Genomic DNA, 16,213 nt, shown 5'->3' with positions numbered 1-16,213 from the left:
CCCAGCCCTCAGCTGTTTCCTGCTGCTGTTGCTTCTCCACTGCACTGTCATCTCTCCTCATTTCGTAAGTCTTGGTAGAGATTTCTATAGCTGCCAGGAGCACTGGGTGGAATATGTCTGTGTCTTGAATTCTCTTGCTTGTCTGCATTTCATCAGGGACCTTCATCCTCACTGTAGCTCGGGTCATAGGTGTAGTGCCCACATTCCTATTTTAGAAGCTCCGATGAGTTTCTAAAGCCCCTCAAACCCTCAGACAGTACTTTTTAAAAATGGGTAACTTGTTGATGCTTTGCATCTGAGAGACAGAAAGAGATTAAGTTGTTAAGTGGTCCCCATTGATGCTGCCTTCTTGTCTATTGGACGCCTTAGCATCAAAAAAGCCTTCTGTGGCCCCTAAGGACATGGCCTGAATCTATTAAAAAGGCTAAAGGTGAATTCTAAGTCTTTATGTTCCGAATTTTAACAATAACTGCCTGCGACTTGATTTTTTTGTACAGGATCTCAGGTGTTTCTCCCATTGTATATATAATGTGCCTGTGAAGTGGCCTTGCAGATACTGTGCCTTCATACCCAGTTCTAGTAACAGTTAAATAAGGATTGACTTAAACTGAAATAGTTCAGTGTTGCTGAGGGGATAGGGTTTGAGCTAGTTAGCTGCTATTATCTGCCAGGTTCATAATTTTATTTCTTTATATTCTTAGAATTTTTGTCAAATTCTTGATAATGCAATTAGCCATCTTTTTTTTTTTTTTAATTTCTTGGCTAATTTTTGGACAAGACAGCTTAGGGATTTACATCACATTAAAATAATTTTCTACTTGCGGTAAAATACACATAATATAAAATTTATCTTCTTAGCCATTTTTTGAGTGTACAGTTCAGTAAATTTAAGTACCTTCACGCTGTTGTGCAGGCATCACCACCAGTCATCTCTAGTATTTGCCTTATGTATTGAGGTGCTCCTGTGTTGGGTGCATAAATATTTACAATTGTTATATCTTCTTCTTGGATCGATCCCTTGATCATTACACCAGTCATTTCTAGAACTCTGTCATCTGCAATATCACATTTTAAAAAATAACTTTGATTAAATACTGATTATTTCAGGAATAAAATATTTTTGGTATAGAAACTTCAGATAGTTCAGAAAATTACAAAGAGAATAGAAGTCATTGTTAATCCCATCTCCTGGAGTTGATGGCTGTTAACATTTTGAGGTTCCGGTTTCCCAGTTTCCCATGGCAGGCAGCCTTCCATACTTACAACAGACCACAGACCTGGAGAAAGTTCTGTGTCTGGAGAAAGTTCTGAGTCCTGTCCTAAAGTCCTCTTCTAACCACTAAAAAATATCCCTAGTCTTGGGGGCTGAGGGAAAGGGCCAAGTGGAAATGGAAAACAAGAGAGATTCTTGCTTGATTGAGCCCTTGCTCAGCGCCAGTTATTCATCGAAGATTTGATGAACTCACGGAGTTCCCACCACATCACTGTCAGCCAGATGCTGTCATCCACATTGACTCCAAGGTTAAGTAACGGAACACGGTCCCCTGGTATGGAAGTGGGGGCACTCACCCTGTCTCCCGGTCTGACTTTTAAACACTGGGCTCTTTTGGGTTCTTTCTTGACCACTGTGCTGTATTATCTCCTTGTCATGGTAGACAACATTTTTTTGGACCCTGAATTTTCTGTATTTGATATTCTTTTTGTTTGTTTGTTTTGGCCTCGTGGCATGTGGGATCTTAGTTCCCTCACCACGGATCAAACCTGTGGTCCCCTGCAGTGGAAGTGCAGAGTCCTAACCACTGGACCACCAGGGAAGTCTCTTGATATTCATGTAGTAATGAGAGCCCTCTCTTTTTATGTGTCACTGTGGGTGATTTCAGTTTCCCCTTTTTTACCTGTCTGCATTTGGTAACTTTTCTACAGTGGATGTGTTGTGTGACTGGAGTAATGCGGAAAGCAAGTGTAGAAAATGGAATTAAGGTGTACAAGAAGAGAGAAAGGGGTTCTAGAGGTCCCTACAGTCCGGCTCAGTTGGCTATTGTGGCCTCCCCACCCCAGGTATTCCCGGCGTTTCCACAAGACCCTGAGGCGCTTGGTGCCCGACTGTGATGTGCGTTTCCTCCTCTCGGAGAGTGGCAGCGGCAAGGGGGCTGCCATGGTGACCGCGGTGGCCTACCGCCTGGCTGAGCAGCACCGGCAGATAGAGGAGACCCTGGCCCACTTCCATCTCACCAAGGATACGCTGCTGGAGGTGAAAAGGAGGATGCGGGCCGAGATGGAATTGGGGCTGGGCAAGCAGACGCATGACAAGGCCGTTGTCAAGATGCTGCCCTCCTTCGTCCGGAGCACTCCCGATGGGACAGGTGCGGACCTCTGTTGGGGGCTGACACGCCCCTCCTGCTTCTCATACCAGTGGCCGAGTCACGGCGGGGCTGCAGGGTGGTTGGCTTCTCCAGGGGATGCTCTACATTGGGGTGGCATGATTTTGGCAAGAGCTAGAAACTCACTCAAACCTCTCTCTTCCATTTTTACCACCAACTTGCCGCGTGTGTGACTCAAGGCAGTCTATTGCACCTGGTCCAGCCTCCCAGGCAGGCGCTTTCTAAAACCACAGCCCTGTTCAGAATCAGAAACTGTTCTTAAGAGAGCAGAGCTGGGCAGATCCCGAAGCACTGAGATTGCTATAGGGCCTCTGATAAACACAGGAAAGTAGAATAAGGATAAACACTCACTGCCCCTTCCTAGGTCCTGGTGGAGAGGCACACAGAGGCCTGGGGATTGTTGTACCCGAGTAGACTGGAGCTCAGCGTCCAACGCCGTACTGCTGACCTTGCTGGTGCTGTTGGAGCTGAGCACTGGGGGGATGCTGGTGACTGTTTGTGATATGAGTATGTCCTATGTGTAAGCTACTTACTCTTGCATCATAAACCCTGAAGCTTACTGGCTTTAAACAGCAACCACTTACTGTTGCTCAGGGGTCCCTGGGTCAGCGACTTATCGTTGCTCATCTGGGCCAGGCTTGGCTGAACTTTCATTCATGCGTCTGCAGTCCCTGGGAGGCTCTCCCTTACATGTCCAGCATTTGTCTGTCAGCTGGGGTGTAGGAGCGCCTGGCCACGTGTCTCATCATCCAGCGGGCCGCCGAGCTTGTTCACATGGTAACAGCAGGGTCCACGAGGGAGAGGGAGACCGCAAAGCCTCTTGGAGGCCTAGGCCGGGGCTGGCTCAGCTCCCCTTCTGCCACACTCTGTTGGCCAAAGCAAGTTATAAGGCCAGGCCAGATCCAAGGGGAGGCAGAAACAGATTCCATCTTTTGACGGGAAGAACTGCAAAGTCACTTTTGCAAAGAAGCCTGCATACAGGGAGGAATGATGGTGGCCATTTTTGCAAACACTCTACACATTGACATAAATTATTAATTTTTATATGAGGTTCCCTAAGATCAGGTCATTGTTGCCAAGCTTTTCAGTAGCCTGGTAAAATCTATTTGTTTACTGTGACAGATGCTTCATCCATGGGGCCTTTTGTCCTTCTAGTGTGGCTCAGAGGCTGCGGTGGTCATGAGTTGGTGCCCGCCCTCTCTGAGCCTGGGCTGTGTGCTGAGGGAAGACTTAACAGCTTCTCCCCTATATTTAATATGCGGCCTCCTCCCTTGAAAGTCTGACGTCTTGGGGTTACTGGCTGCCGGGAGGCAATACTAACTCTTCTTGACCTTCTTTATGTTCTTGACCACAACAGAGCATGGTGACTTCCTGGCCCTGGATCTTGGAGGAACGAATTTCCGCGTCTTGCTGGTGAAAATTCGTAGTGGGAAAAAGAGAACAGTGGAAATGCACAACAAGATCTACGCCATTCCCACGGAAATCATGCAGGGCACTGGGGAAGAGGTGAGACAGGTTTGCTTTTACACCACCGTGGCATATGTGCGTCACAGACCTGGCCAGTGGCATCGTTGGGCCCCAGAACCTGCATGTGATACATGCCGCTGTGCACTTGTGTCTGTGTGGCCCGAAAGCATCAGGTACATTCAGCCATGCTGGGCTTAGGATGCTCAGGGGCTGGGAAGATACTAGGGAGGGGGGCTTGCTCTGCATGTGTCAGGGGCGGGTGTGTATGTGTGTGTACTTGTATGTATGCACTGAAGGTGTGAAACTAGAGGGTACATGAGTAAGCCCTTCTTTTCTCCTAAAGCTGTTTGACCACATCGTTTCCTGCATCTCTGACTTCCTGGACTACATGGGCATCAAGGGCCCCAGAATGCCTCTGGGCTTCACATTTTCATTTCCCTGCAAGCAGACGAGCTTGGATGCGGTGAGTCTCCTTTTTCCAGGCATCAGACACCGGGCGGTACTGACTGTCCCTTGGCCAGTGTGGGTCAGCTCTTGAAGCCTCCTCCAGCCTCTGTGTCCTCCCTCGATTCTGGGACAGTTTAGCTGTCGCAGTGGGTTGACCCAGGCCTTACGCCACACCTTCCAGTACATCTTAAGGCTCAACTCTTCTTTTATCTTATCATTTAAAGAATTCACCTCTTCTGGGAAGCCTTCTGGTCCTCCAGGCAAAAAGAATCTCACCCTCGTGAGTGTTCCCTGTTTCCTCTAATGTTGCCTGGTTATAGCACTTCTTACACAGTTTTTAGTGATCTCTGGTGTCTCTCTTTTCTGCGACGTCGTATGTTTCTTGAGCCGAGGACCTGTGTTCCCCACAGGCCCTAGCACAGTGTGCTATCAGAGAAGATGCTTAATAAATGTTTATTCAATAAATGGAATGAACCAGGGCTCAAGGTCAGGGCTTGAGCACCTGCTGAGGACCACGAGCTGGCCACACAGCCCTCAGGAAGCCGCCAGTCTAGTGGAGCATCTCAGCCTACTCCAGCAACACCGGCACCACGCTTAGGGGTGTTGGCAGGCCCGGGGGGATGTTCTGTGTGGAAGGGAGCGGTTGTGCAGAATCATGCAGGCGAGACCCATCCTCTGTGTTTTCACAGGTAGAGGTATGGCCAGGGAGCAGGCCCCGGTGTTGGCATCACATCACACGGGGCCTTAGGCCAGGGTTTGAGGCACATGATTGGCAGCACTTGGCAAGCTGGGCAGGGCCACCTGCCTCTAGAAGCCAGTTAATCCAGACACAGTGCTGACTCGGGTCTTTTTCCCTCTTAATAACTCTTTTAGATCTCAACAGATGGATCCATGTAAACTTGGTTTTGCAGTTTTGAAAAGGTCTGGTGATTTTTAAAAGCAGTTCACTTATACCGTCATCATAGTGAGGACACACCCAGCAAGTGTATACACTACAGTCCAATCAGACCTGAAGTTTACTCTAGGTAGTAACAGTGTTACTAAAAGTTTGCAATTCTCCACTTATGTTTTTGGCAAACTGTTCTTCAGAGGAACTAGTTGGTTATACCACGGGCAGCACCATTAACTTTCCACGCCTCAGTTTCTCCATCTGTGAAGTGGGGATTACAAACCAGACCACTGTGAGGACAGTGAGAGGGGGCAGGCCTGCGGAGGACTCTTTGTATTTTATTGGTTTGTGCCTCAGATGTTCCAGCATCGTCTCACTGTAAATTCTTAGCAGGTGTTTACTCTGGAAGGAGGGGGTGGGATTTTGCATTCTGCCTAGAAGGATTAATGACACAGGACTCTCCCACTTCCCTTCCTATTGCAGGGAATCTTGATCACCTGGACGAAAGGTTTTAAGGCAACTGATTGCGTGGGGCAGGACGTAGCGACCTTACTGAGGGATGCGGTAAAAAGGAGAGAGGTAACTATTAAAAGGATGTTTTTAAAAATCTTTCCTGGGCTTCCCTGGTGGCGCAGTGGTTGAGAGTCCGCCTGCGGATGCAGGGGACACGGGTTCGTGCCCCGGTCCGGGAAGATCCCACGTGCCGCGGAGCGGCTGGGCCCGTGAGCCATGGCCGCTGAGCCTGCGCGTCCGGAGCCTGTGCTCCGCAACGGGAGAGGCCACAACAGTGAGAGGCCCGCGTACCGCAAAAAAAAAAAAATAAAGAATTCAAATGATACAGAACCCTCTGACAGGGGTATTAAGGTTTCCCCAACTGATGGCAATAAAAGAGAGCAGAACAGTTTTGTGTTATTAAAGGATAGTTTAAGGAATGTAAAATCATGGCTCTCCTCCAGCTTGAAAAAGGGAAAAGCAGCCCCTGACCGTGGGGCACAGCCTGGCACTGCCACGGAGCACAGCCGTCCTCACAGCCCCCTTGCGACCGCGATGGAATCAAATGAGCAGGAAGCGCTGCGTCGTCATGGCAGAACTTGGCACGTGCTCAGAGATGGCCCTGCTTCCTGACAGCATCCAGTCCTGAGCAAAACCCCACTTCTTAGAACCCTCCCTAAAACTACCAGCACAGGCTCAGATCCTATAACTGTGCTTTCTAGCACTTCCTGGCACGCACCATGGGATGTGTTTGCCTGTGTTGCAACCAACCAGTCAGGAAGTGCAGCTTTGTCCTCTGTGGGTATGTTTCTGGTGGTCTTTGGCTGGAGGACATTGACTGACAAAATATAAAATGAAAAATTCTGAAGTTTTTATTTAACTCATTAATGAGGGAATCAGTTAGAAGTTTAAAAAAAAAAAGGTCCGTTCAAGTGTCCCCAGTTCAGAAGAGCAGATTAATTAATATACACAGGCAGTCAGGGAGGCTGAAATGTATGGGTTGGAAGAGGGGTCGATTGTTCCTGGAAGAGGGTGCTAGACGACAGCTAATATTTCATTGAAAAGAAACCTGACGCCCTCTTTTTGCCCATTTCACAACTCTTAATCTCAGTGTTCTTCCAATGTACTTTCCATGCATATACCAACATACACACATTTAAAAAATGGGAGTCATACCATGTATACTATATTACAGCTGGCTTTTTTCACTTACTATGAAATAGGAGTCTTTAGTGTCGCTACATAGAGGCCAACCTCATTCACTTTCTTGGCTGTGCAGGATTCCAGAGTTTGCCCGAACCGGGCCTTACGTGCCCCTTTTGATCTAGATTTGGGTTGTTTCTCCTTCTGGCTCACATAAGTCACGCAAATACCCTTGTATGTGCCTTTGTGTACCTGTATGCTTGTCTCCGAAGAACAGATTCCAAGACATAGATTTGGTACTTCCATTTTGCCCTCTGAAAGGCTATAATACTTTAACCTGCCAAGAGAAAGAGTTACTTGGCCATTGTCCCTTGTCTCTTCTCCATTCCGCAGTGGCCACTGGGCTGCCTCTCTAGGACTCATTGCCATCTGTGAAATGGGTAGAATACTTCCTTTCTTCAGAGCTCAAGCTTCAGATACATCATTAATAGTAGATGTTTAGTGAAGAAGCATTTCATTAGCTTGCACAGGCTGGTAAGGAAACTATTTCAGATGATGCACCAGCAGCTTTCTGACTGCAGTGCAGCAGAGTGACCCTGCAGAGCTCAAGCCGGGCAGCGCTGTCCCTCCCCTAAAGCTAAACCTGTGTCTCTTTCTTTCCAAAGGAATTTGACCTGGACGTGGTGGCTGTGGTCAATGACACAGTGGGCACCATGATGACCTGTGCTTATGAGGAGCCCACCTGCGAGGTTGGACTCATCGTAGGTGGGTGTCCTGGAAGGTCTTTTTCTGGGGCAGGGTAGGCTGGGTTTTCCTGTTTTGTGGGGCCCTGAGCCAACATCTCAGCCCTCGGTGTGAGACAGTATATCTGTCAGCACTGTCCCCTTAACCACCTCCAGAGTTTCATCACGGCCTGAGGCTGCAGGGCTCTCCAGGAGTTTCCCCTCCCAACACCCAGCCCACCAGGCTTCCAGTTGACTGTAAGCAGATTGTAAGCAGGAACGGAGCTCTCCAGGAGTGCGGCCCCAAGGCGGACAGGGTGGGAGCGCTTGGAGCTGGCCTGGTCAGCAGGGCTTGTAGGGAGGGACCCGGGCAGGTGTTGCAGGGCCGGGGCCTGTGGCTGGGAAGAAAGCAAGCCTCCTCCTTTCCAGACTGTGGAGAAGGGCCAGAGGGCAGTCTGGGCGCCGTTTGGCCTTTAGCACCAATGGTCCCAGCTGCTGAAGTGGGAGGCATATTACTGAGCTAAAATCTGGGTCTGCTCACCTGTGCACAGTAGAGCCAATCTACTGACACTGGGTTGTGGTGAAGGAAGAGTGCAGCATTTTTTATGTTTCGTTATGTTTTTGGTTTTTTGTTGGGGGGAGCAGGGATAGACAAAGAGTTAGATTAGCATAGGACCTAAAGGGCAGCGTTTATTGTGAGGCGCCATAAAAGGGGCCCAGGACAGCCAATGCTCAGAAAGCCTGAACTCCTCCATACAGTTCAGCACAGCCTTTTTATTTATTTTATTTTTGAGGCGCCATACAAGGAGTCCAGGACAGCCAATGCTCAGAAAGCCTGAACTCCTCCATACAGTTCAGCACAGCCTTTTTATTTATTTTTATTTTTGCTGTGTTGGGTCTTCGTTTCTGTGCGAGGGCTTTCTCTAGTTGTGGCAAGCGAGGGCCACTCTTCATTGCGGTGCGCGGGCCTCTCACTATCGCGGCCTCTCTTGTCACGTTGCACAGGCTCCAGACGCGCAGGCTCAGTAGTTGTGGCTCACCGGCCCAGCTGCTCCACGGCATGTGGGATCCTCCTAGACCAGGGCTCGAACCCGTGTCCCCTGCATTAGCATGCAGATTCTCAACCACTGTGCCACCAGGGAAGCCCCCAGCACAGCCTTTTTAAAGGCCAGGTGAGGGAGGGGCGTCTCAGGGTCTGTGATCAGCTCATGCACAATTCTCTGATTGGTTGATGGTGAGGAAACAGGATGGTGTCACAGAGGTTAACATTATCAGTCCTTAGGCTCCAGCAGGCCTGGGGCTATGTTCTCAAGGTCATCAAGTAGCTAATATCTTCCATTTGGTGGGGGTTTTAGCATCAGTAAAACAACTTAGGGAATGTGCATCAGACACTGTTATCTAGGTACTTCAGAGAGGAGCTAAAGTAGGGAATATGGGAGAGGGGTCTGTCCCGGGAAGGCCCCATAGGGTCCTGCTCGGTTACAGGCAGAGGGATTATCTGGCTTTGCACGTTGTTCCCTTATAATCCAAGCACAGTAGGGGTCTGGGCCTTGAGAGCACACAATTCCAGAAGCATCTTGATTCAGGCTACAAGAAAAACATTTGCCTAACTGATCCAGTTCCTAATGTCAGGGATGCTGGGAAAAGGCCCGGTTTCTTAGCTAACACCAGCAGAGCATCCCTGGGCCGAGAGAGTCAGCAAGCAGCCTGCTGCGTGGACCTGGGAGATTGGGAGAAGGCCCCAGCAGGCTGCCTTCCTGGTGCCAGGAAGCCCTTTTCATTTGTTAAACCACTTTTGGCTCCTGTGGAAATTTTAAAAAGCTAGGGAGCAGCTCCAGGTAAATGTCATTTGGGGCCTGGCTTTGGGGGTCTTTGTTTCTTCCTTTCTTTTGCAAAGCTTGCTTTCTCCACCCGGCCCCTCCCTTTCTTCTGCTTATGAATGGGCTTAGGTGTGAAATGCAAAGCTAGAGTGACACAGCACTTTCTCTGCTTGGGCCTGACCTCACCTTCCTGCCCAGAGGTCAGGCCCGCAAGTGCCGGGGTCCAGAGGTGGGGGGTGGGGGTAGGGGGTTCTCCCACTGCCTTCAAAGTCACTCCTTCCCTCTGTCATCAGTTGATCTCTGCTCAGAACGCCCATGAGCAAGAAGTATAGTTTACATGTTTTGGCTTTCTTTGCACCCCTTCCATTTCTGGGGCTCCTCTGCTCTCAGTTTTACACTTTGGGTGAAAGGGAGCCGAGAAAACAAAAAAAATCCAGTTACGTTACCCGAAAACTGGGTTGGCTTCTCGGTGGATGTCGAGCCAAAGGACACAACCAAACCAAAGATCAGAAGGAAGGATTTATTACTTGCAGAAGTAAAGAGAACACTGGGGATCTTTCCCAAAGCAGTGTCTCCTCGAACAGAAAAACTGGGGAACTTTTAAGCTAAGGGTACGTGCATATTCATGAAGGGGCTTGGGCAGAGGAGAATTCAGTATAGAATTGGGGCAAAGGTTGACAGAGTCCTGGCTTCAGTTGATTTAAGTCAGGAGGGTCAGGAAAGGTCAACATCACCATCCCTTAGGTTACACTTGATCTGGCTGTTGAGTGCCCAGCAGGGTTTTAAATTCTACAAAACAGCTCAAGAAAGTGCCTCAGGCTAATCTTTACCACTGAAACAGAGCTAGGAGTCTTTACAACTGATTTATGCTCTTTGCTATTGTTACTTCTCATGCCTGGTAACAGTTTGTCCTTTTGTTCCCTTGAAATCATTATTACTGAGACCTGTTCAAGAGCAAGCACTGTGGCCAGGCTTAGATCACAAAATGGCTTAGGCCAAAATGGCTCCTCTTATATCAAGAGAGTCATGGCTGTTTGTCTTTCTCTCTGGAGACTCCCTACCCTATCTGCTTACACTTACACAGTCAGAAGCATCTGTGAATTCTACTTTTCTTTAAAGGGCATAAAACAGCCAGAGCCCACTTGTCTAGCTGGTAGAGGTGTCCTCGTGCCCCATAAGGATGTTGAAAATCCATCGACCTCTGTCTCCCACCCAGGGTGGGTCCATGGTGCTCAAGGGCCTTGCGGCTGCAAGTGTGATCCCTGGCCAGCAGCATCAGAATCACCCGCGAGCATGCTAGAAATGCAGGGTCTTAGGCCTCACTGCAGACCTCCTGAATCAGAAAATCCATCTTAACAGCTCCTCAGGGGATTCAGGTATATGTTAAAATATCTGTGTGAGAGACTCCTTGGTTAGTTGACTGGTTTTTAAATTTCCCGTCCATTCACTGAGACAAGGCCAGTGACCACAACAAGTTTGGATGTCTGGCGATTAAATCTGCTGTGAAAGTTTTAGAACGCTTCCTCTCAGCATCTGTACCTAACTACTCCTAGTTGAGAACAGCAAACAGTTTGTGGTCCAGCCCTAGTCCTTGGGGGGCCACAGTCTGACTAGCCCTGCCCTGGGGAGGTCAGGGATGGAGATCAGAGGCTCCTGGTCCCCTAGAAGCCGTTTGTCTGTTTGTGTGTATACAGTGTAGGGGTGCACTCAGGGAAACATCCCTTTTCTCAGGAGAATCATCAGAATCTCAAAGAGATCTGTGATACCAAAATGGTGAGGAGCCATTGCTTTAGAAGGGCACCCTTGAGATTCTCAGGACACTGTCCTTCCCTGAACTAACTGTGGGCCTCATTCTGGAACACAGGAGAGTTTATTCAGGCAGAGTCCACGGCCAAGTTTGATAAGAAAAGATAAGTGGACATGCATGGTGGGATAGTAGGCAACCCCTCCATGTACTATTTTATATGTATGTGTGTATATACATATAAATACAGTATATGTGCGTGTATGTATATGTACAGAGAGAAGGAAAGAGAAATAGAGAAATATCCTTCCAGTCTGAATGCTGCCTGAACTTCTACCATTGAAAATACATCCCTTTGTTGTAAGACCATCTTGTATTAAAATAAACATAGCCCTGTGTGGACAGGTAAACACACGAGGCTCTCGGTGTTGATGTCTTAGTATAAAGTAGGTTAATCAAATGCTCTGGGCAGTTTTAACTCTGATTTTGCCTTTATATTTTGAGATTTTCCTGGAAGACACTAGGAAAGTGAAGCTATTACTCTGTTCATCTCAAAAGTGTGCCCCTCTCTGTGGAGCCCCAGGCCCCAAGTCTAGCTGCAATCCCCCTCCCCACTAAGCACGGTGGTGTGGCCATTCATTCTCTCCTCGTGTATTTCAGGGACGGGCAGCAATGCCTGCTACATGGAAGAAATGAAAAACGTCGAGACGCTAGAAGGAAACGAGGGCCGAATGTGTATCAACATGGAGTGGGGTGCCTTTGGGGACAACGGGTGTCTGGATGATATCAGAACGATCTATGACAAACTGGTGGATGAATATTCTCTAAACGCCGGGAAGCAAAGGTAATCCCACCTGGTGGAGGAGACGGGACGGGAGGGCCATTCTGCCAGTTACAACGGAAGAAGCTTCCAGGAGTGGCGTTTGCACAAAGCCTGGAGGCTGTGGTCCCTGAGGTTCACTCCTGACCTTGGCTTTTGGCCCAAGGAGAGCAGAGAACTCAGGAGTGGAGGGTGGTGGCAGTACATGGTACAAGATGGCCCAGGGTTGATGTTCTGTGCAGGTGCCTCTGGGGACAGGGTAGCAGTGGCCACCCCACTCCTCTCAGCGACCGTGTTTATCCTGCAACATTCTGGCCTTCTCATTGCTCTATGTTTCTTCCCTATCAGGCTAATAGAAATCTGTTGGTCAGCAGGTTTTTGCCTTGTTTAGTAGGACACATTTGACCTGCAGTTGTTAAAGGGCTAAGGGATGTCGCCAGTGGGAGTGGGGGGCTCCCCGTCCCTGGTGAGGCAGAGGCCCGCCACCGCCAATTCCTCCTTTTCCCACGGCAGACCTCCTGCACCACCTAGTGGCTGTTTGGATCTTTGCAGCTCTGGTGTCAGGGACCCTCCCCAAGATGGCAGTGTTCACCCTTTCCAGCATAGAGACAAATGACCCCTTGTCTCAAGCTCCCAGGGATCAGGCCATCCTCTGCCATAGCCAAGACGAGGTGGTCTAAGCCGTGCCCCCAGGAACAGAATGAAGAGCTGGGGGTGATACCTCCCGAACATAAGTGATTCTCCAGCTATAACCTCAAGATTCTTGTCTTTTCCAAATACCACCTATGCTTAATGTTTTCCTTTAAATCAGCTCGTATTCTTACGTTTAATGAGGGAGGAAAACCAATATTACCATGAAATGGATATAGTGTAGAACAGCGTTATTTCAATCCTAGCTACTGTGCCTACCAACAGCCCTACAGGAAGACCCCCTTTGTTATAAGGGAGATCAGTAGAGGCTGGAAGTGGTTAGAGCCATATCGGCATCAAACTTATCAACACCAAGGAGCTGTCTCCTTGATGGAATGAAAAGGACTGGATGGGAGTTGATGATAGGAGTGCTATTTCGTGTTTTTCCTGTGGACCACCCGAAGTCTTCTGGAGTATCCAGGTTCCAGTGGAGTCGTGCCAGCATGGGGACACTGGGATGGGGTGTGTGCATGGAAGCATTTAAAGCCCATGCCGTTTCTTGAGGTTCCTGAGCATGGAGAGGACAGGAATTAAAAGCCCCCACGAACAGGTGACCCTCAGGGGTGTGGTGGCCACCTGGGTCCTCCAGCCTGTGTGGCTTGACCACTCTGTGGGTACTTGACCAGCACTCTGGGTTTTGGCAAAACCTTCCAAAAATCTAGTCGGAACGTTCCCTGTGTTGTCTTGTTCCTTTAAGCCGTTTGCTGGTTCTACAGGTATTGATTGAGCACCTGACTGAGAGCAACGCTGAGCTGTGCTGGGCCCTGGGACTCAAAGCTGAGCAAGACACACATTCTCTGTCCCCTCGAGGCTTTCGCTGCAGGGGTGCCAAGGGGCGGAGGACCTGTGTGTGCTGTGAAGAAGGGAGGGTACATGGGAGCTGAGATAGGCAGGGGGAGGACAGACCTCTTGGAGCCGTGCTGGGCAAGTTGAGAGCTGAGAGCTGGAGTGGGGTGTCACCAGGCAAAGGCAGGGGGTCAGGTGAGAAAGAGGATGGTCCAGCAGTGAGACAGAATGCTGGCACCTTTGTGTCTGATCCTGGGAGGGTTGGGGATTCCTCAGTCCTTCCTGGTCTCACGCTCTGCCTCTGCCAGGGAGCACGGGGCTGGGTGCACGGGTTGGTGATGCCGGTGAGACACAGTAAGGCGCCCGGGGTTACTGTGAGATCGCAGGCTTCATATAGACACCCAGTCCCCTCCTCTCGTTTCAGGTATGAGAAGATGATCAGCGGTATGTACCTGGGTGAAATCGTCCGCAACATCTTGATTGACTTCACCAAGAGGGGATTCCTCTTCCGAGGGCAGATCTCTGAGCCGCTGAAGACTCGGGGCATCTTTCAGACCAAGTATCTCTCTCAGATCGAGAGGTGAGTGGGCAGGGCCTTCCCTATTAGAGGTGGACCTGGCCAGGGCGCTGTGATAGGGGCAGTAGGCAACATAGGGGACATTTTGGCCATTTGGGAGGGTTTTTTTCTTCCTCTGGAGTAGTAGGGCCTGAGCAGTTGCATTTTGAAGTTCCATAATTTTACTATAAATCATTTCCTTTTATTCATCCTGTATGTTAGGGCATTATATTGATTGGTTTGAAATCATCCTGTGTGTAAGTAGGTTACATTTCAGGATAGGAAAGGTGCATCACAGATATTTGTATTGAAGGACCATTGAGTCCAGAAGAGCCAAGTACCCCTGGTCTGGCCTCACCCTCTTTTCCTCGGAAAGGCAGCCTAGGACGCATAGCTCATCGCCCACCGTGCCCCCCAGCGAGCTGCTTCTGTCTTCCTCCTGTTTTTCTCATGTAGAGTGAACATTTCATCTGTGCCTTTGCCATCTCCCACAGTGAGCTGTGAGAAGAGGTGGAAAAGTGCTCAGCAAAAGAGCTTGTGCAAAAGCCACCTTCATTTTAGAATGGTCACGATAGCAGCACTGACATTGGCTCGGCTCGGGTCTGCCCCTCGCTTTCGCCCAGGCCTGGGTCTGTAACCTTCAGGTAGAACACACTGCCCACCAGAACCCACGTGGTGAAGTGCCAGCTGCAGACAGCGGCCCTGCAGCACTGACCCTGGAGAACTTGGGCATATGGAGTGATGGCATTTCATAGCTGTCGGGGTGGGGGGGCACCATGATAGGGAGCCAAGCTCCCCACTGCTTTCTCTCCTCATTCTAAGTTCACCCAAGGGCCAAGTGTGGAAAATGGGAGCCAGAGAAGAATGAAAAGAAAATATCAGTGAATATTTCTTGTTAACATTTTTTTATTGTGGTAGATATATATAACATTAAATTTACCATTGTTACCATTTTGGAAGTGGACAGTTCAGTGGCATTAAGTACATTCACATTGTTGTTCAGCCATCGCCACCATCCATCTCCAGAACTTTTTCATCATCCCGAACTGAAATTTTGTACCCATTAAACACTAACTCCCCATTTCCCGCCTCCCCCCAGCCCCTGGCAACCACCCTTCTACCTTCTGTGTCTATGAATTTGACTCCTCTAGTGACTTCATGTAAGTGGAATCATATAGCATTTGTCCTTTCACATCTGGCTTATTGCACTTAGCATAATGTCTTCAAGGTGCATCCATGTTGTAGCATGTGTCAGAATTTCTTTGCTTTTTAAGGCTGAATAATTCTTTGTATGTATACACTACATTTTGTTTATCCATTCATCCATCCATGGACACTTGGGTTGCTTCCACCTGTTGTCTGTTGTGAATAATGCTGTTATGAACATGAGTGTACAAATACACAATCGAGTCCCTGCTTTCAATTCTTTGGGATGTATACCCAAAAGTGGAATTGCTGAATCACATAATTATTTTACTTATTTGTTTATTTGGAGGAACTGCCATACTGTTTTCCACAGTGGCTGTACCATGTTAACATCCCACCAACAGTATATACAAGGGCTCCAACTTCTCCACATCTTCGCCAACACTTATTCTTTTCTGTTTTTGTTTTTCTTTTAATAATAGCTATCCTGATGGGTGTGAAGTGCTGTGGAAGGTCCTTTCAAGTGTAATAGCAAAGGAAGAGATCATAAAGAAAAAATTGCCAAATTTAGCTGCATAGTTCTATAAGATAAAAACAAAATCAGTCATCAAGCTTAAAAGACAAACAGAAAACTAAGGAAAACATTTGCATTATATATGCAAGATGCAGAGCATGGCATGGTGGGCAAGAGCTTTGGCAGGTCTGGTCTTGAGACCTGCTCTACCCCACTGGCTGTGAGCTTTGTGTGAGTTACTCGATCTCTCCGAGCTTCAATTTCCACATCTTTAAAATGGGAATAATCATACACGGATCAGTTGGCTGTTAGGAGGAAGAATGAGGTGATGTATGTAAAGCACGTGTCACATAGTAAGTTCTCAAAAAAGGCTGACTGCTGTTGTGTTCATCATCAGTCATTGTCAACTCTTTCAGTTTAATGAGAAGGAGACAAATATCTCAGGAGAACAAGAGTTTTGGTATAAGGTAGTTCATATGGCCAGTAAACAAAAACAAAAACAGTAATCCTCACTAATAGAGAGGAGCACAGATTAAACCAGTGTGATGCCATTCTTACCAAATTGTCCAGTGTTTTTTTTTTTTTTTTTTTTTTTT

General features: G+C 48.4%; 1 protein-coding gene across 1 annotated transcript in view; it reads left to right on the top strand.

Moving 5' to 3' along the window:
• HK1 (hexokinase 1) overlaps positions 1-16,213 on the top strand; it is a 74,111-nt gene that overhangs the window by 53,112 nt on the left and 4,786 nt on the right. The window contains exons 10-16 of the mRNA XM_007454569.1: positions 2,059-2,363; positions 3,739-3,887; positions 4,192-4,311; positions 5,668-5,763; positions 7,485-7,584; positions 11,766-11,949; positions 13,826-13,981. Of these exons, the coding sequence (XP_007454631.1) occupies positions 2,059-2,363; positions 3,739-3,887; positions 4,192-4,311; positions 5,668-5,763; positions 7,485-7,584; positions 11,766-11,949; positions 13,826-13,981 (1,110 nt within the window). The remainder of the gene's footprint in view (positions 1-2,058; positions 2,364-3,738; positions 3,888-4,191; positions 4,312-5,667; positions 5,764-7,484; positions 7,585-11,765; positions 11,950-13,825; positions 13,982-16,213) is intronic.

This window comes from Lipotes vexillifer, unplaced genomic scaffold (assembly GCF_000442215.2).
Source record: "Lipotes vexillifer unplaced genomic scaffold, Lipotes_vexillifer_v1.1 scaffold708, whole genome shotgun sequence".
Classification (NCBI taxonomy): Eukaryota; Metazoa; Chordata; class Mammalia; order Artiodactyla; family Lipotidae; genus Lipotes; species Lipotes vexillifer.
This window is presented reverse-complemented; position numbering and strand designations above follow the sequence as displayed.